At 36.1% G+C, this 24,304-nt stretch overlaps 1 protein-coding gene across 2 annotated transcripts; it reads left to right on the top strand.

Moving 5' to 3' along the window:
* The first annotated feature begins 1,569 nt into the window (after positions 1–1,569).
* slc7a2 (solute carrier family 7 member 2) lies at positions 1,570–22,886 on the top strand. Of its 2 annotated transcripts, none has more exons than XM_048177099.1 (12): positions 1,570–1,852; positions 4,189–4,576; positions 4,665–4,820; positions 7,341–7,506; positions 7,617–7,753; positions 7,841–8,063; positions 10,466–10,605; positions 14,734–14,836; positions 15,438–15,637; positions 15,743–15,909; positions 19,393–19,501; positions 19,679–22,886. In XM_048177099.1, the coding sequence occupies exons 2-12, from the start codon at positions 4,207–4,209 to the stop codon at positions 19,831–19,833; spliced, it is 1,926 nt and encodes a 641-aa protein (XP_048033056.1). In that variant the 5' UTR covers positions 1,570–1,852; positions 4,189–4,206; the 3' UTR covers positions 19,834–22,886. The 2 variants fall into 2 exon arrangements, with proteins under 2 accessions (XP_048033056.1, XP_048033057.1); XM_048177100.1 differs by lacking the exon at positions 10,466–10,605 and adding an exon at positions 11,070–11,206 and having other exon boundaries at positions 1,576–1,852.
* Positions 22,887–24,304: the final 1,418 nt, after the last annotated feature.

Genomic DNA, 24,304 nt, shown 5'->3' with positions numbered 1-24,304 from the left:
TCCTTATACAGCCTTGTTTTCATTCCTGTCAAAAATGAAATATGGTGCTACCCTGACTTAAATCTATGGGAATCTGCGATTAAATGGTATATTACAGACCTGCTCTGACCATATATAGAGAGAAATGCTATATTGAACATTTTAGAATTTAAAACAAAAAAGTACATTTATTTTAAGATGACCATGACCAAGTAACCATAACTCTAAACCAAACCCTAACTCTAACTGTAACTGTATATTAAAGGGATAGTTCACCCAAAAATGAAAATTTGATGTTTATCTGCTTACCCCCAGGGCATCCAAGATGTAGGTGACTTTGTTTCTTCAGTAGAACACAAATGATGATTTTTAACTCCAACTGTTGCCGCCTGTCAGTCAAATAATGCGTGTCAATGGGAACTCTATCAATAAGAGTCAAAAAAACTTGCTTAGACAAATCTAAATTAAACCCTGCGGCTCGTGACGACACATTGATGTCCTAAGACACGAAACGATTGGTTTGTGCGAGAAACCGAACAGTATTTATATCATTTTTTAACCTCTAAATCACCACTATGTCCAACTGCGTTCAGCATTCGGTTAGTGAGGTCTGAACACGCTCTGACAATGGAAGTGAGGTCTCGCGCATATACTTCAATAAGTGTGAGACATCACTGCCGTTGTCAGAGCGCGATCAGACCTCACTAACCGAGTGCTGAACGCAGTTGGACATAGTGGTGTATTGGAGGTAAAAAATGTTTTGGTAAAAAATATAAATACTGTTCGGTTTCTCACACAAACCGATCGTTTCGTGTCTTAGGACATCAATGTGTCGTCACGAGCCCCAGGGTTTAATTTGGATTTGTCTGTGCATTTTTTTTTTTTACTCTTATTGATAGAGTTCCCATTGACATGCATTATTTGACTGACAGACGGCAGCAGTTGGAGTTAAAAATCATCATTTGTGATCATTTTTAAGTACATGTAGTTAGTTAATATTACTCAGTACTAATTTGAAAAAGTACAAGGTTAACTGGACTTTTGACTGTGTTAAAATTCACTAAAATGACACTCACCTTGTGAAAAAAATCTATTTGTGATATTAGCAGTGCTGCAAATTTTGAAGAGGCCTATTGACCCAGTATCCCAGTGCTCATGAGATTATATATAAGGGAAACAATCATCCATTAAAGCCCCTTACCTGTGATTGCTCTTGCAGACCTCTTTGTCCAATCAGCGTCCATGCTTTTAGCGACTCTTCCGGACTGCACTGGGCAAACAGATCTGTCTGTCTCAATGTTTGTCAGTTGCTTAACTGTTTATCAGCGGTCAGTAAGTGCACTGGCAGCTGGGACTTACTCGGCCATCAGGGGGTTTTCAAAAAGAAAAAAAAGGGAGAGAGAGAAAAAAAAGAATAAGCATTATTAACACACTCACTCACAGTTTTTTTTTTTTTTTTTTTTCATAAATCCTAGAGTGACTGTTTGAATTGGGATATTAGCATTACCTCTGTGTGAAGTGTAAGACTCCCTCCTCCTTTTTGGGGCAGCACACAGCTGCCAGACCAGTTATCCACACAGGGGGCAGGGCAAGTTTAGACGAACCAGGACAGAGTAAAGTAGGCAGTAAAACTAGTGTGGTTGTGGGCTGACATGTCATTTGAGCTAGGGGAAGGAAGGGGCAAACTTGAAACAAGACTTGGGAAGGACTGACTTGGATCTTCCTGCACTCGTGAGCTTTTTAAAGACATCAGTGGAGATCCCTGAGAGGTGTGAGTGTGTGGGCGTGTATGTGTGTGTTTGCATGAAAGCTGTAAGAGGAAAGGCATTACTTCCATAACGTGATTCTACATCTGCCAGTCTCTCACCAGGTGGTAAGTTTTAGTGTCTTTGTTTATGAAAATGCATACTTTTAGATGATTGCTCATGTGCATTTACACATTCATATCTTTAAATACTTTTATCAGATCCATTGAAGAGATTATTCCAAAAACAGAGTAATATGTGAAAGTAGTTTATGATCATTGCATGTGCGAAGTCTGTACCTGGTACTGTATTTTTAATGATATCCACTCACTCATTACAGTAAGACAGAAGAAGTTCTGACTCAGATATTAAATATACTTTGCTGTAATTGAGCTTCAGAGTTGCTTGTCAAGTTATGCTCCGTAAAGCGTGATGAGCCCTCAGGGCTTCAGCTCACAGGTACAGACTTATGCATGTCAATCTTCTCTGCCTGTGTGAGTCCTTAACACCTTTCACAGGTTGTCAGCAGATGCAATGTAATGCTAATGCCCAGCCATTTGCTCACACACATCACAATGTGCTAAATCTTTTTATAAAATATGCCTCTTTTACATGTAAATGAAGTTATTTAGGAAGCAGCTTTGGTCTGCAACCTCATTTACAAGCAAAATGAGGCAAAAAAATCTGAATCTCTAAAGCTGTTCTGTATGCTGTTTGTATATGCGTGTATAAAAATATGTGCACTACAATTCAAAAGTTTGGAGTTGGTAAGATTTTTAAAATGTTTTTAAAGGCCTTTAGCAAAACAGAGTAAAACAATAATATCGTAAAATATTATTGCATTTTAAAATAAGTATTTTCTATTTGAATATCTTTTAAAATGTAATTTATTCCCATGATGTCAAATCAGATTTTTCAGCAATTTTCAGTTTCACATGATCCTTCAGAAGTCATTCTAATATGCTGATTTGATGCGCAAGGGAAAAAATGTTTTTTTTTTTAATAGAAATGTTTTATAACATAAATGTCACTTTTGATCAGTTCATGGTGTCTTTGCTGAATAAATGTATTGATTCATTAAAAAAAATGACTGACCCCAAACTTTTGAATGGTAGTGTATAAAGATATACATTATCAAAAAATATATATTTTTAGATTTTTTTAAAGAGACAGTACTATAACCAAAATTGTTTTAATTAACTCTGTAAGGGTAACAAAATGTAATACTAGAGGAGCCTAGTATTGTCCTCAGTTTGTATATCAGTCTACATACTTTATATAAACGTTCAAGTCTGCTTTATATAAACCCATCATACTTTATACATTTATAATGAACTTGTAAGCCATTAAAATAAACCAACAAATTTAAAGCTTTAATTGCACAAAAGTGCTCTGGCCAATAAGCGATGTGCCAAATACCTACGCCTATCAAAATACAAGCACTTTAGCCCATTTTTATGCAATAATGCCTAAGGCTTTTGCATTATTCTACATTGGGCAATGCTAAAATCTACAGCTTAAACTGCAGACATTTGCAAGTGAGAACAAAGACCAAAAGTGTTATTGAATAATACAGTTGTTCTTTTACATGCCTCAAAACGGTTCTCAATACTACTGATCTTGTAGAATCAAAATCTTGTGCTGTGCATTTATTCTGTGCCGTGTTAGTCAAATCATCTCCAAAAATGTTCACCCGACAGATTGGGTCATGAAAATATAAAACATAATAAAGAAAAGAAATCTTACTTTCTCTTGGCATATACTCAACACTAGAAAAACAAATACAGTTAGTGTACTTGATTTATTTATCCTTGTGGGTTTGGATTTATACTTTCTCAAAGACTACTTTTTGTCACGTTTTTTTTTTTTTTTTTTTTTTTTTTTTTTTTAAATGTTGATTTGAAGTGTCAGTTTTTGCATAATTTTACTACAGTCAAACCTGAACACGTGAACACATTTACATCAAAATTCTATAAAAATGTTACAAAAATGAACAGGTATGTTTTTATCACAGCTTAATAAATCTGGGTCTGATCTTATTTCTTAGTTTTTTGGCTCAATTTTACCATATTGTTACAGCCACACCAGTTCATTTGTGTGTGTGTGTGTGTGTAATAGTGTGTTGTGTGTCTGTGAGTGTGTGTTTGAGTGGGTGTGTCCATATTGTACCCTTGTGTAACCTTTTCCTTGCTTTTCATTTTTTACTGCTTTGTGGCTGTATTATTGATTTTATTTCACATATTTGCAAAAACGTGCTCGTGTTATCTCACGCTAGTTCATATATTTTTGACCGTGAAGGAGCCAAGTCTGACTATTTTTTTTTTTACTCTTTAACATATCCGAATCATGTCCATGATTTTTTTTGTGTGTGTTTACTAATGCGACAAAAGTCACCAAGTGTCATTCCATTCAGACGAAGCCAAAAGAGCCCGGAGTGTTATTTGACAAAATTTCTCTTTGACAGTTTGTACTTACAGGAAGAATGCTGGAACATTGCCTTACATTTTGCCGCTCCCTTGTGAGGAGGAAGAATGTGGACCAGGACTGTCTGGAGGATTCCAAGCTGTGCCGCTGTCTCTCCACTGTTGATCTCATTGCCCTTGGGGTGGGAAGTACACTGGGGGCCGGTGTCTATGTTCTCGCTGGGGAGGTGGCCAAAGGCAATTCTGGCCCCAGTATCGTGGTGTCCTTCCTCATCGCCGCTCTAGCATCTGTGATGGCCGGCCTGTGTTATGCTGAGTTTGGTGCGCGGGTACCCAAGACGGGCTCGGCCTATCTGTACAGCTATGTGACCGTAGGGGAGCTCTGGGCCTTCATCACAGGATGGAATCTCATTCTGTCATACGTCATTGGTAATTATGAATTAGTAATATGTCAAACCAGTAATATAGCAAATAAAAGGATATTTTTAAAACATAAACTGATATTCTGTTGGGACAGGGACCTCTAGTGTGGCACGTGCCTGGAGTGGGACATTTGATGAGCTTATAGGGGGCCACATTGAAAAGTTCTGCAAAATGTACTTCAGAATGAGTTTGCCTGGCCTGGCAGAGTACCCTGATTTCTTTGCTGTCTGCCTGATCTTACTCCTGTCAGGTAATAAAAAACTATTTCACTATTTCTTATATTCCTCCTTGATCTAGCCTGTATTATTCTGCACAATGATTGAAACTTTTTATTGTTAGCACTTCTTGTGTTATTGGCTTCTTAATAGATAGTTGTATTCAGTGTTGGGTAAGTTACTCTAAAAAGTAATTAATTTCTAGCTACTAATTACATCTTTAAGTTATAGATTACTGTTCTAATTACTGTTTTTTAAAAGTATTGCATGCTTTCTAAATCCCATATCATCCTCGAACCCTTGAACAATACAAGGATAGACATTTTAATTTTTTCAAATAATATAAAACTGCATAAATTATTCTTGAACTGACCAATGTATTTAAAGGTGCCCTAGAACTTTTTTTAAAAATATGTAGTATAAGTCTAAGGTGTCCCCTGAATGTGTCTGTGAAGTTTCAGCTCAAAATACCCCATAGATTTTTTTACATTCATTTTTTTAACTGCCTATTTTGGGGCATCATTATAAATGAGCCGATTCAGTGCTACTGGCCCTTTAATTCTCCTGCTTGACGCCCACGGAGATCGCGCTTGCCTTGAACAGTGCATAAACAAAGTTTACACAGCTAATATAACCCTCAAATGGATCTTTACAAGATGTTCGGCATGCATGCGGCATGCATGCGTCGGATTATGTGAGTAAAGTATTTAATTGGATGTTAAAGTTTTATTCTGAGTGAATCTGAGGCTGGGCTCCGTGGCTAACGGCTATTGCTAAACTGTTGGAGAGATTTATAAAGAATGAAGTTGTGTTTATGCATTATACAGACTGCAAGTGTTTAAAAATGAAAATAGCGACGGCTCTTGTCTCCGTGAATACAGTAAGAAACGATGGTAACTTTAACCACATTTAACAGTACATTAGCAACATGCTAACGAAACATTTAGAAAGACAATTTACAAATATCACTAAAAATATCATGATATCATGGATTATGTCAGTTATTATTGCTCCATCTGCCATTTTTCGCTGTTGTTCTTGCTTGCTTACCTAGTTTGATGCTTCATCTGTGCACAGATCCAGACACTGCCATTGTCTAATGCGTCGAATGGGCTGGCATATGCAAATATTGGGGTCATACATATTAATGATCCCGACTGTTACATAACAGTCAGTGTTATGTTGAGATTCGCCTGTTCTTCGGAGGTCGTTTAAACAAATGAGATTTATATAAGGAGGAGGAAACAATGGAGTTTGAGACTCACTGTATGTCTTTTCCATGTACTGAACTCTTGTTATGTAACTATGCCGAGGTAAATTCAATTTTTGAATCTAGGGCACCTTTAAAGGGAGAAGGTTACATTAAAAACATACATTTTAACATTAGGCGTTAAATTTTGATGTTAAATCCACTATTGTTTTATACAGAATAGTTCTATAGTCTATACCGTATTCAGTGCAATTACATCATAAGAAACTGTAATCAATTCACAGAAAAATTTAGAGTAATCTAGGGCTGCACGATGTATCGTTTTAGCATCGATATTGCGATGTGCGCATCCGCGATAGTCACATTGCATGAAGTATGCTCGTCAGGACAGGAGTAAGGTGGATAGGGATCGTTAATCCTTACAGACCAGGCAACGCACGTGATTCTCGGATTAACTGCAAAGTTTAACCATCATAGAGCGAAAGTTCGTCATTTGCACGTGTTTTAGGTTTTCTGTGCGCACACACAGAGCCGCACAGACAGCACGTGAACACCGTACCGTTCACTTCCACGTCTATTTGTGCCTGAATGGACACATACACGCAAAATTATGTCAAAATGTCAGTAAATGCGAGCATCCTTGTAAACTTATGGCTTAGGTAACGCAAACAAAGAAAACGGATGTGTATAATTATATTGGATCCGTGCATTGGGTCTTAAAGTGACAGCAGGCTAATATTCTTGCTGCTTTCTGTGTCATGAATGTTATCAAACAACAAAATACAAAGAGAAAATCACTTTTGCATCTTTTACACAGATTAATTATATTCAATTTATACAGTTAAGACTATACAGTGTTATTTCACATTTGGTAATTCATTTTCTGTACCTGAATACTTACCTGAAAAATAGAAAGCGCTGTTTATTTCATTTAAATCACCCCAATCATTCTAGAATTATTAATTCTTTCCAAATAGAGCTATTAAACTAATCTGGTGAGTTTATTTCACATCGTAATATATATCGCAGAAAAACAAAATATTGCAATATCAGTTTTTTCCGATGTCGTACAGCCCTAGAGTAATCCCTTACTTTACTTTTCAAGGGAAAAGTAATTAAATTACAGTAATTAATAACACAGTAATGAATTACATGCAACACTGGTTGTATTCCTCATTTATAATGAGCTTTGCATAAAAGCACCTGCTAAATAAATATGTGTATTTTATCATTAAAGTTTAGTAGCTATAAAAACTTTTATATTATTATATAAATTATTTCTGAAATTCACATGCATTTTCCCTAAATTGAATTTCGATGTCTGTCACTGTAATGTTTTTCACAGGTCTTCTCTCATTTGGGGTGAAAGAATCAGCTTGGATCAACAAAATCTTCACAGCTGTAAACGTGCTTGTGCTGATGTTTGTTATCATATCTGGATTCGTCAAAGGAGACGCACTAAATTGGAATATTTCAGAAGAATCTCTCATAAACTTCACCGTTGTCACAAGGTGAAGAATATCTCTTTCTTAATCCTCCTCTTCTTTTACATGTTGATGAATTATGCCAGCCTGATATGTGAACCATTCAAATATGAAAATATACTTCAATCTCATTACAGGAATCTCTCACATGCTGTTAATGTCACCAGCGATTATGGAGCAGGGGGCTTTTTGCCTTATGGCTTTGGTGGGACGCTTGCTGGCGCAGCCACATGCTTTTATGCCTTTGTGGGATTTGACTGCATTGCAACCACAGGTATTCAGTCACTTATGCACAGTTATTTTTAGAGCCTCCAATCTGATCTTGAGTTCCAAGAGTGCTGATATTTGTGATTCTGACCAGGTGAGGAGGTGAAGAATCCCCAGAGGGCCATTCCCATTGGTATAGTCGTTTCCCTGCTGGTCTGCTTCCTTGCCTACTTTGGTGTGTCAGCGGCCCTCACCCTCATGATGCCCTACTATCTGCTGGATGAGAGGAGTCCTCTACCCTTGGCTTTTGAATATGTGGGCTGGGGGCCTGCGAAATATGTAGTAGCGGCAGGATCGCTCTGTGCTCTCTCAACCAGGTAAACATCTTTCTTTGCTCCCATAATGATTTTCTGCTGGCCAAGGCTTCTGACAGGACTGTATTGAGACAGCATGCTCAAATCAAACATTGTGAATATTTACATAAAAGTGCACTTATTCATTTTGTTATTTATTTGTCATTTGGTTAAACACAACACTTTCCTAATTAATTTTAATGGAGTTCTTAGTTGGGTCTGTGGTGGACTATGCTTTGCATCCCTAATGACTTTTTGATGGTGATTTGTTTGAAAGAGAGACATATATATAAATAATTATACACAGCATTTAATTAATCACATTATATTATTATTATTCGCTTTAAATTGCTTTAAATACTTGCTCTCTTTCAGAACAAAATTTTCATGTGGAATGTGTTTCTGTTTTTTCCTGGTGATAAATCAGTAAGGAGTATTGTTTGGCATTTAGCAAAGCTCCCTGAAGCTGCATGAATTACACTCCACTCATCCCATAAGTATTTATGTGATGATTATTAGATTTTCTTTGATATTAGTATTAATTATGTTCAAAAACATCCGGGTGTGTGAATGGTAAAGTATACAACCTCTTATGTTGACCCTATAGAGTGCAACAGTGCACACCTAATTTTTTTAGCAGCGTTGGTTCCGGAAGTATTTTTTCCATTAATTTCTCTAGTCCTATAGGGTCAAAAAAGTCTACGTTAAAGCATTTTAAGCCATGAAGCAAGCCAACCATCTACGAGGTGAATCATAACATTACAAACTTTGATTTGAAGCAAAAAAGTATTTGAAAATCAGACAAAATTACAGGTACTTAAAGGGATAGTTCACCCAAAAATGAAAATAATCCCATGATTTAACACAATTGGAGTTATATTTAAAAATATCCTGGATTTTCCAAGCTTTATAATGATAGTGAATGGGGGGCGAGATTTTGAAGCCCAAAAAAATGCATCCATCTGCAGCCCCTTCAGTTCACACCTGTCCGCTCCAAGCGGGACATAAGAGTCGGGCGCTCTAAAAAGGAGGCTAAAGGCTGCAACCTCTAACGTCAGTCACTAGAGCATCTCTTGAGACAAGTGTTTTGTTTTGCTCTATCCTCTGTGCTTCCGCATTCATCATTGTGTCATGCGTTGGGTCAGGCTTTACTCTTCCACTGCAAATCGATGTGTACGGCCGTCTGCCGGAAACTAGTTATTATAGTTAATAAAGTTTTAAATATGGATATTTTTCTTACAAAAAACCATCGCTTTGCTTCAGAAGGCCTTTATTAATATTAAATATATCTCTGATTGTGTTAGTCTATAAGAAGATAGGACACCTAGGATGGCTTGAGGATGAGTAAATCATAGGATCATTTTCATTTTTGGGTGAACTATCCCTTTAACGGCTTTGGTGATAGAAAGAACTACAATCCCATAAAGCATTGCGAACAGCATAATTGAATTAGAGAAGATGGAGAAAAACTACTCATTCAAAAATGTTGATTATATAAACAATATTTTAAGTTTATTGCAAAATATGCATATATATTCAAATATTTAAGTATTTTGAGAGTGTACAGAGACTGACTCATTTGCATCATTTGCAGTGCTTCATGGGAGTGGGCAGAGCTAACGAGATCGGTAGATACGGTTTGTTTCGACTCTCTGATTGGTGGGATTTGAAATAATACAGGCTGACATCTTCAATAGAAGCAAATATCATTGATTAACAACCTCATAGCTCACAGTAAGGTTATCTTTAAAGGTTTATAAGTTAATGTTAAAAATCAATTTTGTTTTTACTTCTGGAACCCGACTGTTGCACTCTATTGCTATAAAAGTTTTATATCCAAGATCAAATAATCTTTATTGGAGCTACTTTTCTTTGAACGCTTGTGGCATATTTTGAATTTAATAAAACATTATACCATAGCCTATAGGCCTTGTGCAACACTCCCAGGAAAAAATGAAAATGATTTAACTGTATATCTGGTCCCATTTGCTTCATTTGCTAAGTGCTATACGATGTGCTGTCAAATTTTATATTTCCTAAAGTCAACATGAAACAGCATTTGGCAACCTGTATTACTTCTGTAATGTGTTTTTTTTTTTTTATTTAAACAGAATATTCACAAAGAACAAAATATAGAGCAGACTTAATGTATCCATTGGGAATTGATTTAGTGAAAAATGTTGTCTATATATCCTGTGATTGAAGGGGAGGAGTTAAAAACATAAAAGAGTAATGTCAGTCGAAACACCAATTTTGTTTTCTGTGGAATAATATACACTCATCAATCATGCATGTTTACTTTAAAATAAAAATCATTGTTTGTGGAGGCCTGTATAGTACACAGCGGTAGAAGTGTTTGGGATCAGATCTGCAGCATGTAATTAATTGACACTTTGCTTCTGCTGATGTGTTTGCCTCACATGCAGTCTGCTGGGCTCCATTTTCCCAATGCCGCGTGTAATCTATGCTATGGCACAGGATGGGGTGCTTTTCAAAGCGTTAGCCCAAATCAATCCTAAGACGATGACCCCTCTTATTGCTACAATGTCTTCAGGTGTAGTTGCAGGTGAGAGATGGAAGCACGATTGCTGTGCAAACCACTAATGCGATCCACCAGGCAAATGTGAAAAAGAGTGGAAATACGAAATATACGAAATTGGGAACACCTCAAATTCATCTGTTACAGGGTTCCAGCATTCACAAAAAATAAATTCAGGATTTTTTTTAAAGACTGAAACTTCCAGGCCATGATAAATCGTCATGGAAAACAATGCAGTTCATTTAGTGAATATATATTCAGTGAATTTTATGCTCATTTTCTAAATATTTTATTAGCAAGAAAATGCTCTTTTTTGAGCTTAATATTTATATTTTTAAAATTTAATTTCCAATGACTGAAAACCCCTGCAAGTGAAATTTTTTTTATAAAACCCTGCTATTTGCTCCTTCACACTTGCCGGTGTTGGTTAATATGTTCTTTTCCCTCCAGAGTTGCAGGTGTCTGAACCATGACTCCTTTTTTGTTTTTAGCCTGTTGGGTTCTATGTTCCCTCTTCCACGCATTCTGTTTGCCATGGCACGAGATGGCGTGCTATTCAGATTTCTTTCCAAAGTGAGTAAGCGTCAGTCGCCAGTGGCTGCCACTATGGCAGCGGGCACTACCGCGGGTAAGCTAAGACCGAGGTAGGCCTTGCATGGCCTGCTGTCCTGTTTGTGTCAGCCTGGTGGAGGTGCAGTGTGCCTGCTTAATTACCCTGTTAATGGAAGCATGCTTTCACTGTGGTGTTGGTGGTGGTGATAAAAATCTGTGGGAATATACAGTATGTAGTTAAAATCTCTGTAAAAGCTATTTATTGCATGCAAAAGTGATATGTAGAGTGTTTGCAGGAAAAAGAAAGGAAATTACTATTACTTTATACAGGGCTCGACATTAACGCTTGTCCGCTTGTCTGGGACAAGTGGATTTTTTGATGGGGCAAGTAAAAGAGTTTTAGTTCCAACCGGACTAAAACGTCAATTAAAACAAACAAACAAAAAAAATTTTATTTCATTTAGTGTAATATGTACTGATAGTCCCAAATGGCACCCTAAACTCTTGTGGTCTTTCTACGAGTCCACACTTTCGTGACGTAATGCTGCTTTGACTGTTGGGAAGATGTCTGTTGCAGAGCTCGCACCAGCGCGGGCTCGGAAAAAGTGCGCATCTAGGGCGCATAATAATCGCAAAGGGGGCGCTCAAGAGCACTGAGACTTAAAACTGACAAATGGGACACTCTATGGTCTTGTGGACTTAACGGACACGCGCACGCGGCAGCCATTGTAAGTCCACAAGACCGAAAGTGCTATGAAGTGTGCCATTTGGCACAGGGCCTATAATGTACTGCCGGTAACAAAGTTGCGCTATTGAGGCTCACGCAGCCTCATCTTGAGGAGAAATGGAAACAAAGCACACACAAAGAAACTCAGTTAACATACTGCAGTAAAAATTACAAATGTGGAGTTTTCATATTTATAACAGATAATACAGTTAAGCAACATCACATGACCAAGAGTGCTGTTTTCCTGAATACCATCACAATTGAAATGTGACTGATTTCATACAACAGTTCAATAAACAAGTAGTTAAAATTAAGTCACTTACATTTTAGACACAATATTGGCTGTTTTTGTTCTGTTTCAGCAGCGAAAATAGTTCCAAATGAAGATCACAGCAGGAAAAATACATAGCGCATCTCATAGCAACACTCAACCGTGTTTTCATTCATGAATGATTCGGTGTTTTGAACAAATCGGTTGAGTCAAAGATTCAATGACTCACTTATTAAGACTGTCAATGACCCATAAAAATGAATCAGCTGTTTGAACGAATCGTTTGAATGAATGACTCAGTGACTCACTTAAAGGAGCACACCACTATTTTTGAAAATAGGCTCATTTTCCAACTCACCTAAGAGTTAAACAGTTGAGTTTTACCGTTTTCAAATCCATTCAGACGATCTCAGGGTCTGGCGGTAGCACTTTTAGCTGCAGCTTAGCATAGATCATTGAAGTTTCGATATTTTTCCTACTTAAAACTTGACTCTTCTGTAGTTACATCGTGTACTAAGACGGAAAATGAAAAGTTGCAATTTTCTTGGCCGATATGGCTATGAACTATACTCTCATTAAGGTGTAATAATCAAGGAACTTTGCTGCCGTACAATGGGTGCAGCAGGTGCAATGATATTACGCGGCGAAGGTCACCTGCCACCACCTACTGGCGGTTTCGTTTCATGTTTAAAAGTATAATTCTTTCCAACATTCCTTGTTTGTATATTAAAAAAAATATATATTTAAAACAATCTCATTATTTAATGCAGTTGTAATTTTTCAGTGTAAATGCTTTGATTGGTAACAGCCAATTTATACCCATTAAAGGTGCCCTAGAATCAAAAATTGAATTGACCTCGGCATAGTTGAACAACAAGAGTTCAGTACATGGAAAAGACATACGTTGAGTTTCAAACTCCATTGCTTCCTCTTTCTTATATAAATCTCATTTGTTTAAAAGACCTCCAGAAAACAGGCGAATCTCAACATAACACCGACTGTTACGTAACAGTAGGGATCATTAATATGTATGACCCCAATATTTGCATATGCCAGCCCATGGAATTACACAAGGGCAGCCAGTATTAACGTCTGGATGTGCACAGCAGACTAGGTCGCTATTTTCATTATTAAACATTTGCAGTCTGTATAATTCATAAACACAACTTCATTTTTTAGAAATCTCTCCAACAGTGTAGCATTAGCCCATTAGCTACAGAGGGCAGGGAGCGTGCGATTTAAAGGGGCCGCGCAGCCTGAATCGGTGCATAGTTAATGATGCCCCAAAATAGGCAGTTAAAAAAATTAATTAAAAAAAAATCTATGGGGTATTTTGAGCTGAAACTTCACAGACACATTTAGGGGGACATCTTAGACTTATTACATTTTTTGAAAAGACGTTCTACGGCACCTTTAATAAGATTATGAAAAAAAGAAAAAAAATGCTCTTGGGGTAAATATCACAAATATGCATAGAATAATAGGCCTACATGATAGTAAATTATGTTTACACCACAAAAAAATACTATTTTTTCTGAACAAGCAACTTTTTTACTTGAACAAGTGAATGAACGATTTATTGTCTGAAGGACAAGCACATGACAAGGCTTAATGTCGAGCCCATACACTAATGTGTCAGGTGCAGATGTCTAATGTATTGATGACAGCTGCAGGGAGAGATTCTTAGTTCTTCCCCTACAGTGTGTTAATACAGCACTTTGATGCTAGCGGGGGTTACTCAGTGGATGCTTATGGATTCCAAGGACTTCTAAGGAATGAGAAAGCAGAGGGGAAGCTTAGTCGGGGGATGAGGACGCAGGGCAGATTTGATTTTTGGAGCCCCCTGAACATTGCACATGTTAAGCCCATAGTGTAGCACTGTATGTTTGTTAGTACACTGCTTTCTTACTGTGAGGGAAGTCTGAGCAGCTGTATATGAAGTCGTAGGGCACATCTGCTGTGGATTTCATAAGAGGATAGCAATGCTATTGCATCCTGAGTTTAAAGTCATCCACTACTGAAGGAATCTGCATTAATTATTTAAAAAGACACACAGTATCTGTATCTCATTGATGATGTGCAATACACTGTAGCTTTCATTTACACTTGGATTATTTTGGAAATTCCATAGTTTCATAATCAGGCTCTTCAAAATAGGAAGATTTAATTCATTAAATGAATACAAATGAAATAATAAACTTTGCATGCTCTGTTGGTGTATTTGTGGGCTTTTGACAACCAAGCCACACTTATAAATGTATGAATGTCATTGCATTAAATATCAATATAATATGAAACAGGTTGTAATTTATTTGAAAAGGCCACATCACACTTTTCAAGCAAAATATTTTACAAAAAAAGTTTATGCAATACAAAACATTAGATATACTGTTCACTTTCTAATTGCAAAAAATGCTGAGAAAATTGAGAAAAATATAGTTATTCCATGAAATGTGTGCATTTTAAGTGTGACTTAAGTGTCTAAATAATTGGAGCCAATGTATGTAAAGCATTTAATTTATGCTTTAAATTCCTATAGTTTGTGTTATGCATTTGATGTATAGTTTTAAACTCCACCTGATCAGCTATTGTTTCATACCTACAGCTATCATGGCTTTTCTGTTTGACTTGAAAGCGCTGGTAGACATGATGTCTATTGGAACTTTGCTGGCGTACTCATTAGTGGCTGCTTGTGTTCTCATCCTCAGGTTAGTAAACATTAATTTTCAAAAAATGAAAAAATGACAGCATTGCTATTTGTTAATATGAGAATGCATCTTAATGATGCCTCAACTAGTGGAATTACTAATCTACTGGTCACCATGATTTTTCCAAGTAAGACATGTTCCTGGATAAACATTCCTGTCTGAAAATTTTAGTCCTAACCCTACCCATAACTTATCTTTAAAATCAGAGGGAAATAATAACACTGACGTAGGAGCATCAACCCTTAACAAGTCTAAGCTTGACATAAACTGTAAACTTGTCCCTCAAATCTGATTGGTTGATTAGAATGTTGCTCCAGAAACATGTTGTACTTTATGAAATCACACCCTAATCCTAGTTGGTACAATGATGCATGTACAATAAGTAATCTGCCATCTAGTGGTTATGTCAGTTCTCAACTGTATAAAAGTATGTTTGACAGATTTTACATACATAGATAATTTTCTCTGTAGAGCTTAAATGATACTGTCACATTTAATGAATTATTAATCACGTTATACAAAAAGATGTATTAGTGTTTTAATCATGTTTCCTGTTTCTAGTGGCATAAGCAGCTATTCTAATATAAAATGTATGTGTCAGGTATCAACCAGATGCTGTGTTTGAGAGGTCTAGGATCAATGAAGGCAAGGAAGAAGTTGGTGAGTCTGAGCTGACAGAGTCTGAGTCTCATCTGAACATGCTGAAGGATGGAGGCATAACCCTGCGCTCTCTGCTCAACCCTCCACTGCTGCCCACTGAACAGACCTCCACAGCCGTCAATGTGTCTGTTATCATCATGGGTTAGTACAGTAGCAGTTAGAGATTGGTTTGACAACTTTAAAAGTCTTTACTGCAGCTGATTAGAGTTAAATTGTCATCCTGATCTGTGTCTGTTTTCCCTGCAGTGCTTACTGTGTGTGTTGTGAGCACACTCAACACATACTACGGACAGGCCATTATTGCCATGGAGCCTTGGGCCCTGGGAGTCTTGGCCGCATCTCTGTTCATCTTCATCATGTGCATCTTTCTAGTATGCAGACAACCGCAGACGAGGAAGAAAGTTTCCTTTATGGTATGTAGGTTTGAAATCCAAACGTTTACCTAAACATAGTATATATAAACATATATATATACACACACACACACACACACACACACATTGCTTAAAGGATTAGTTCACTTTAAAATGAAAATTGCCCAATGATTTACTCACCCTCAAGCCATCCTAGGTGTATTTGACTTTCTTCTTTCAGACGAATACAATCGGAGTTATATTAAAGGTGCTAAAGAGGTTCTTTTTGTCGACTAAGTATTTGAAATTAGCGCATGGGTAAGAACAACCCCCTCCTTCACAGCTCATTTAGAGGGAACGCCTCCCAAAACTCGTGCACGAGTATCTGAACACGAGTGTTTACCACCGGCATTCGCTGTGTTATTAAGCCGGGCACACATTTAACGACTAGCTAAAACATTCTGACTATGCTCAACATACAGCGATTGTTTCCTGCTCCTGAAGCAGATTTATATACTTTCACATGGAATTTGAACACCGACTGTAATCGCAGACTGAAAGCAACTGGCTCTGACTGGACGCGTTTGAGCGTGATCAGTCATAAGTATCAATTTACATTCATAATCGGCCTTACAATCGTTAAGTGTGTGCGCGACCTAAAGCCGTGGATTCATTATGTCGGACTCACCGCAGGTAACTCATAATCTGCAGTTGTGACTCCTGTCTCCTGACAAAAACATTGCATGCGGCGCCTGTGGAGTGTGGAAAGTTACTGGAGCGCGCAGCCGCGCGTCTCTCACATGGATCGTCATGGCAGTGATTGACAAGCCAGAGGGCCAATCCGCGCACGTCTCTCACAAGGAACGTCATGGCAGTGATTGACAAGCCAGAGGGCCAATCGTTTATGCGATGATCGCGTAAACGATTGGCTGATGTTTTTAAGGCCCTACCTTGTGCACAGATGATGTATATTAATATTATTACTTTCAGTGCACCTAATAAATAGTCTTTTATCAGTTAGTAAAGACAGTTTCAAGTAATATTGCAAAAATTTATAAAACAAAACATCCTCTTTAGCACCTTTAATAATCACCCTGATGCTCCAAAGCTTTATAATGGCAGTGGATGGAAACCACCTGTTTGAAACTCAAAAAAAGTGCATCCATCCATTATAAACGTACTCCACATGGCTCCAGGGGTTAATAAAGGCCTTCTGAAGCGAACCGATGTGTTTGTGTAAGAAAAATATTCATATTTAGTACGTTATAAAGTAAAATAACTAGCTTCTGCCAGACCGCCTTCTGTATTCAACTTACAAAAAAAAACGGCGTCAATTGTGCTTGTTTTGTAAGTTGAATACGGAAGTCGTAGGATGTAGCGTAAGCGTTTTGAACTGCAAGAGATTTGAATATGGAAGGAGTTCTGGCGGAAGCTAGATATTTTATTTTATAACGTGTTAAATATGGATATTCTTCTTACACAAACGCATCGTTTCACTTCAGAAGGCCTTTATTAACCCCCGTGTGGAGTACGTTTTTGATGGATGCACTTTTTTATACTTCAAACAGGTGGTTTCCGTGCACTGCCTTTGGAGCATTAGGGTGATTTATTAATATAACTCTGATTGTGTTCATCTGAAAGAAGAAAGTCATATACACCTAGAATGGTAATTTTTTATTTTAAAGTGAACTAATCCTTTAATATGTTTGTTGAAACCATGATATATATATTTTTAGGACTGCTTGATGAATAGAAAGTGTTAAAAAAAAATAGCATTTATTTGAAATAGAAATCTTTTGTAACATTTTTAATGTCTTTGTTTGGTCAATTTAATGTGTCCTGCTGAATGAAACCACAGCTATAGTAGATGCAAGTATTTGTGACAGTTACACATTTTTTTAGTAATCAAAACAATTTTTTTTCCTGTAGAAATACCCAGGTCGTTCACACTCTTAAATACAGAAGAGGATTAGGGCCAAGCAATAATAAAAAAATAAAACCATCTCGAGATTAAAGTTATTAAATTTCAAGAAAAAACTCGTTAAATTTCAAGAAAAAAGTCGAAATAAAATGTTGAGAATAAACTCATTAAATTTCGAGAAAAAACTTGTTAAATTTCGAGAAAAAAGTTGAGATAAAATGTTGAGAATAAAGTCATTAAATTACGAGAAAAAAGTTGTTAAATTACGAGAACAAATTCGTTAAATTATGAGAAAAATATCGTTAAATTTCGAGAAAAAAGTCGAGATAAAATGTTGAGAATAAACTCATTAAATTGAGAATAAAGTCATTAAATTACGAGAAAAAAGTCGTTAAATTATGAGAAAAAATTCGTAATTTAACGAATTTGTTCTCGTAATTTAATGACTTTTTTCTCATAATTTAATGACTTTTTTCTCAACATTTAATCTCGACTTTTTTCTCTAAATTTAACGAGTTTTTTCTCTAAATTTAACAACTTTAATCTCGAGATGGTTTTATTTTTTTATTATTGCTTGGCCCTAATCCTCTTCCGTACTTAAAGGAATAGTCCACTTTCAAATAAAAAAAAAATCCTGATAATTTACTCACCCCCATGTCATCCAAGATGTCCATGTCCTCCTTTCTTCAGTCAAAAAGAAATTAAGGTTTTTGATGAAAATATTCCATTATTATTCTCCTTATAATGGACTTCAATGGACTCCAAACAGTTGAAGGTCAAAATGACAGTTTCAGTGCAGCTTCAAAGGGCTTTAAACGATACCAGGCGAGGAATAAGGGTCTTATCTAGTGAAACGATCGGTCATTTTCTTAAAAAAAATAGACACAAATGATCGCATCACAAGTGCTTTCACCAGAACGTGATTCCGTATTCTTCAAAAAGCTTACGCTGTATGTCCTACGCCTTCCCTGTTCAATTTACGGAATTTGAAAATTTTATTTGAAAATGGAATAATCCTTTAAAGATCCTTAGAAACTCCAAACCTGTACGTTAACACAAAAAGATGTTAAGTAGAATGTGATCTTTTCCATATAATGAAAGTGAATGGAGACCAGTCAATCTACTAAAAGTAGTCATAATTTTGGTCACTTATGCACAAAAAGCTATCATATAAAGACCTCACAAGACTTGCAATAGTACACAAGTTGTATGAACTGCTGCCTTTCACTTTTATTTTAATTGAAACATGGACATTCTGCCTAGACTTTTTTATGATATAAAGGTGAGTGATGACAGAATGTTTATTTTAGGGGTACTATTCCTTTAATAAATGTGCCTCATGTTGCATCTGTGTTATGTGTATTCTGCCCAGAACAGCACTGAGTTTTAGGGTAATAGCCTGTATAAAATATCTGTGTTTGCCAAGCACTCTGTGTTCTTTGGAGGGCCGTATTGTGTGCTATCCTTATCTGGCTTGAAAAACAAGTGATATGACCCGAAAGAGTCTCCATTCATCGTGTTGTTTCTTTTTTAGTCTGGGTCATTTCATTACTGAGTGCTGAGCAGAGTGCAGTCAAGCACAGGTTTGAATCAGCATGTATTTTTTTTTTTTTTTGCTTCAGGTTCCTCTGTTGCCCTTTCTACCCATCTTAAGTATATTTGTCAATGTGTATCTCATGGTTCAGCTCAGCGGAGACACGTGGATCCGTTTCTCCATCTGGATGGCCATAGGTACGTGCAGTCTTTGGGTAAACACACAAACGCAGGATGCAATCCTAAACCACATTCAAAAAAATCTAAAGGTCTCATTGCGGTTTTTCTTTTCCTTTTTTTGTTCTTTTCAGTAAACAATGACTTAAAATAATTTTGACATGCAAATTTGATCTTAACTTTGATATCAATCCGCAGGTTTCCTTATTTATTTTGGATATGGAATGTGGCATAGTGATGAACGCAAGAGGCATATACAGAACTGTGGTGTTGCAACGGAGAAAAAGATACTGACAGGAAATGAAGGCACTGTGGAGTATGTGACACACATAGAGAAGACTAGCCCGTGTTAAAGACAAACTCTGACAGTAACTATCTGTTTCACCACCAAGCTGATAGGCCTGAGCTCTGCGTTTACACTCACTGCCATCATGAACAATCAGTGCTGATGCTCTCACCTGTGATGTGATCATATCATGTAATAGCACATTAGGGGTGTATGATCTGGCAATGAAAATTCAATGTATTGATTATGGAATTGATTCTATTTATACACTCTTAGGTGGTTTTCAGAACCGTAGATCGCTTGCTTTGTTCCGAAACAGGGATTAAAATTGTTACAATGTTGCAATTTCTTTTTGGTCAAGGCAACATTTGTAATGTGAATACGAGTTTCGTGACCTCTCATTGGTCAGTGTGCATTTGACAAATCTCCCAGACTTGCAAAGTAAATCTCAGACTTTTATGTAGCCTATGTCAAAGTTTTGTAGCCTTCACGCAACATTGTTCTATTGAGCGATTAAAGCTCATATTTTGAGACATTCGCTAAACACATTGTAAAAATTTTTGTGTGTTTTGGACAGTAGTTCTGAAATGTGTTTGGCATTTCACTTCGCCTTTGCTCCAGGTTAACCCATGATTCGTTTAGAGAGAGGCATTAGCAAAACAAACACTGCTGCTTTTCACTCAACGTACGTAACTTTAATTCTTCTTCTTCTTTGGATTTAGTGGCGGTTGGCAAACAAACGTGTTGTGCATTTCCACCACTTACTAAGATGGAGTGTGGAGCATCAAATAAAAATTAAAAAAGGCGGGGGGAGGGCTTTGAACTTAATTCTTTTAATTAGATTAGTTGCCTTTAAAAATTCTAGTAATCAAGTCATTATACTTAATGTCTTGTTTTGATTTTCTAACATGAACCTTTCATTAGTTACACATTTTTATTAGCCAATTGTTTTCGAATTTGATTAATGGAATATTTAATCCTATTTCTGAATTTTCTAAGGCCTTCTTGGCTAAAGCATCTGCTTCCTAATGTAACCCATCATCATATGTTGTGATACAGCCTGGTTCATTGGTCCGTTGATGGGTCACTGGGTCGCATCGCTTCCACACCACAAGCGAATCGGCCCAGAGTTCATTTTCAAGCGTGCCGAGACCTCCTCATTCAGGCAATCTCTGACCGATTGTGTGTATGTGTGTGAATCCAAGCGCGATTGCCATGTTCATATAGGCCTAAATGAACCGAGAGAAAACGCATCAGGTTCCAGGGAAAAAAAAAAAAAATTCTTCAAACGAGCCAGGTGTGAAAACGCCCTTAAAAATAAAGGTTCCAGAAGGAGGATTTCGCTTCAGAAAAAGAATTTTTGGTTTTCCAAAGAACCTTTCAGTGAACAGTTCTTAACCATTTATTTTTCTTAGTGTGAAGAATATTTTAATAATCTGAAGAACTTCCACTTTAAGGGACTTTTTGTGCATGGAAAGTTCTATGGATGTTAAAGGATTAGTTCACTTTCAAATGAAAATTACCCATCAAGCCATCCTAGGTGTATATGACTTTTTTTTCTTTCTGATGAACACAATCTTAGTTATATTATATCAAGAAACATATTCATATTTAAGAAGTTATGAATTAAAATATTGAGCTTCCGCCAGACTGCTTTCTGTATTCAACGTACAAAGAAAGTGTAAAAGCTTACGCTACATCCTACGCCTTCCCTATTCAACTTAGCAAAAAGCCTAACTGACATGACGCCAGTTCCGTTTTTTCGTACGTCGACGTTTCGTACGTTGTACGCTAGATATTTTACTTCATAACTTGTTAAATATGGATATTTTTTGCACACAAATGCATCACTTCACTTCAGGAGCCGTGTGGAGTACGTTTATAATGGATGGATGTGGATGGAGGCACTTTCTTCAGCTCATACTCGGTCCTGTTCAAAGCTTGGAAGCGTCAGGGTATTTATTAATATATCTCCAATTGTGTTCATCAGAAAGAAGAAAGGCATATACACCTAGGATGGCTTGAAGGTGAGTAAAACTTGGGGTAATTTTCATTTGAAAGTGAACTAATCCTTTAAAGATTCTTCACAGGACCATCAATGCCAATCTAGAACCTGTATTTTTGAGAGTGTATACCCAATATAAATTGTCCTTCAACTTTGTGATTTCAGAATATAACTGAAGATTATTCGTAACCATTTTTTTTTTCTTTATAATGCTTAATTTTGCATTGCATCATTAATAAATAGGCTAATTAGAATAGCATTGAATTGTTGTCAGAGCTAATATTTACACCCCTGCTTTTAAATGTGTTTGGAAGTGAAAGGGAAAGCATGTTTTTTAATTTCTATAAAGTATTAAGATTTCCACAGACAGTATCTCAAGGTTACTTCCCATCTTAATATTAATAATAATAATAAAACATATATACTTATATATACTAAAGGTATGAGACAAATTTGAGGTAAAATGGTATTATCAAATAATGTGAAACATTAGAATAGATATTGGGAAGACTATGAATTGCAGATATTGGTGAACATCCAGCTTTTACATGTTTGACTGTCTTGTTGTTTAATTCTAAGATGTAGGATTAATATACTGACTACATCTTATTTTATGTGCCAGAGATGTTAAGCTGCTCAGATAACACCATTTCTTGTATTCTGATAAACACTATGCTTTTTATTTTTATCCATGTTACATGTGTTTGTGCAGTTATTGTTAAATGTTCGACATGTCTAATGTACAGTATTCATGGGTCACCCTGTTGTTTAACAACCAGGTCTGATGATGTTGAAGAGGAGCAAGTTATGTGTTTTGTCTTGTAAAATTACCTTTTTATTCACTTTATTTACTTGCTATATTTTTATAGACTTTTTCAGTCTACAGTACATATTTCACTGCAGTCATTCAATATATGACAATCCGTGTAATCCAGTTAAAGATGCCAGCAGTGGTCTAAGAATGGACAACCTGAGCGTCTGAAAGTGTTTCTTCTGCTAACTAGCACTCATGTTCTTCTCTGCCTAAAACACTCGGTGTAAATGCGTCATGGAGAGGATAAGATTGTGGATTAATAAAAGTGTGTTAATGTCTCATTAAAAATATTGCACATCAACTATTCTGTTTAGAGCCTTTGTATAGTTGTATTTAATTTTTTTTTTTTTTTTTTTTTTTTTAGTAATAATGTGTGTGTTATGCCATTGTCAAAACTTGTGGTTTCATACGAAGCAATAAAAGATTTCTCCCCCCTTTTTAAACTACGTTTTCCACATTATTGTAAATAAATATGCATTAAGTAATTTTATTTTAATTGTAATGGATAATTCTGTTTTGGTTAGCTGGTCTGTACATCTTATCTATTAGAACATACTATTTCATCAAGTTCAGTGTCCTCAGCAAAAGACAATAATTTTTGATATTATATTATTGCAAAACTGCATAAAGTAGCTGGCACCCCTTATGAAAAAGAAGTATATTTCAAGTTAATTTGATGAAATATATTTAAGTAAAGTTCAAGTATATTTTAAGTATACTTTATGTAGTAAATATACTAATATCAATCTACTAGTAGTAAACTTGTAAGTGTACTATTTCAATACAGCTTGGGACTAAATTGGCCCACTTTTTAGTATATAAAAGTATATGTTTAAGTGTACTATAAATGTAACAGTAAATTCACAACTACGTTTCTCATTTGTACTACAAGTGAACTTATAAGTATACTAGTAGTTTACTATTTTAATACTTGTAGTACTTTTTTTTTGGTTTATGAAAGTACAATTTGAAGTATACGCTCAGTAAACTACTAGTTTAGTAGTTAAATACTGCAAGTATTAAAGTTGTAAGTTTTCTTTAAGTGAACATAGCATCATACTTATAGTTTACTATTTATATATTATTTTTGCACTTTAAAGCTGCAGTCCATAACTTTTTTGGGGGTTAAAAAGTATCCAAAATCAGTGTTTGAGCAAGTACATAACCAGCCAGTGTTCAAAGTATCTCCTTATATTTTGAAGAATGTGGTAACCAAACAGTTAATGGACCCCACTGACTTCCATAGTATGGAAAATAAAATACTATGGATGTCAATGGGGTCCCATTCATACAGGTTTGGAACAACTTGAGGGTGAGTAAATGATGATGACAGAATTTTCATTTTTGGGTGAACTATCCCTTTAACCCTCATGCACTGTTCAATTTCTGGCGACTGCCCGTATTGTCCGGGTCAAACAGACCCTAACTGGATTCAATACAATTTCCCAAACATCACACTATGAAAAAAAACATACAATCATGTTTAAATAATTAACTTTTAATATCAATATTTTTCTCACATTACAAAGAATAAATATCTGAATTTATGATTTATGCAAATATTTTTAACCACTATTTTTAAGACTACCCCTCCCCCGACCTGTGGGATATTTACTATTATACATTTATAACAGTAATATCTTAAAATAAACCTAAAGTAATCTTGGCAAACTATATATCGTTTGAAAGCTTTCAGACTCTAGTTTTCATATTTGAAAT

Source organism: Megalobrama amblycephala, linkage group LG23 (genome assembly GCF_018812025.1).
Source record: "Megalobrama amblycephala isolate DHTTF-2021 linkage group LG23, ASM1881202v1, whole genome shotgun sequence".
Classification (NCBI taxonomy): domain Eukaryota; kingdom Metazoa; phylum Chordata; class Actinopteri; order Cypriniformes; family Xenocyprididae; genus Megalobrama; species Megalobrama amblycephala.
This window is presented reverse-complemented; position numbering and strand designations above follow the sequence as displayed.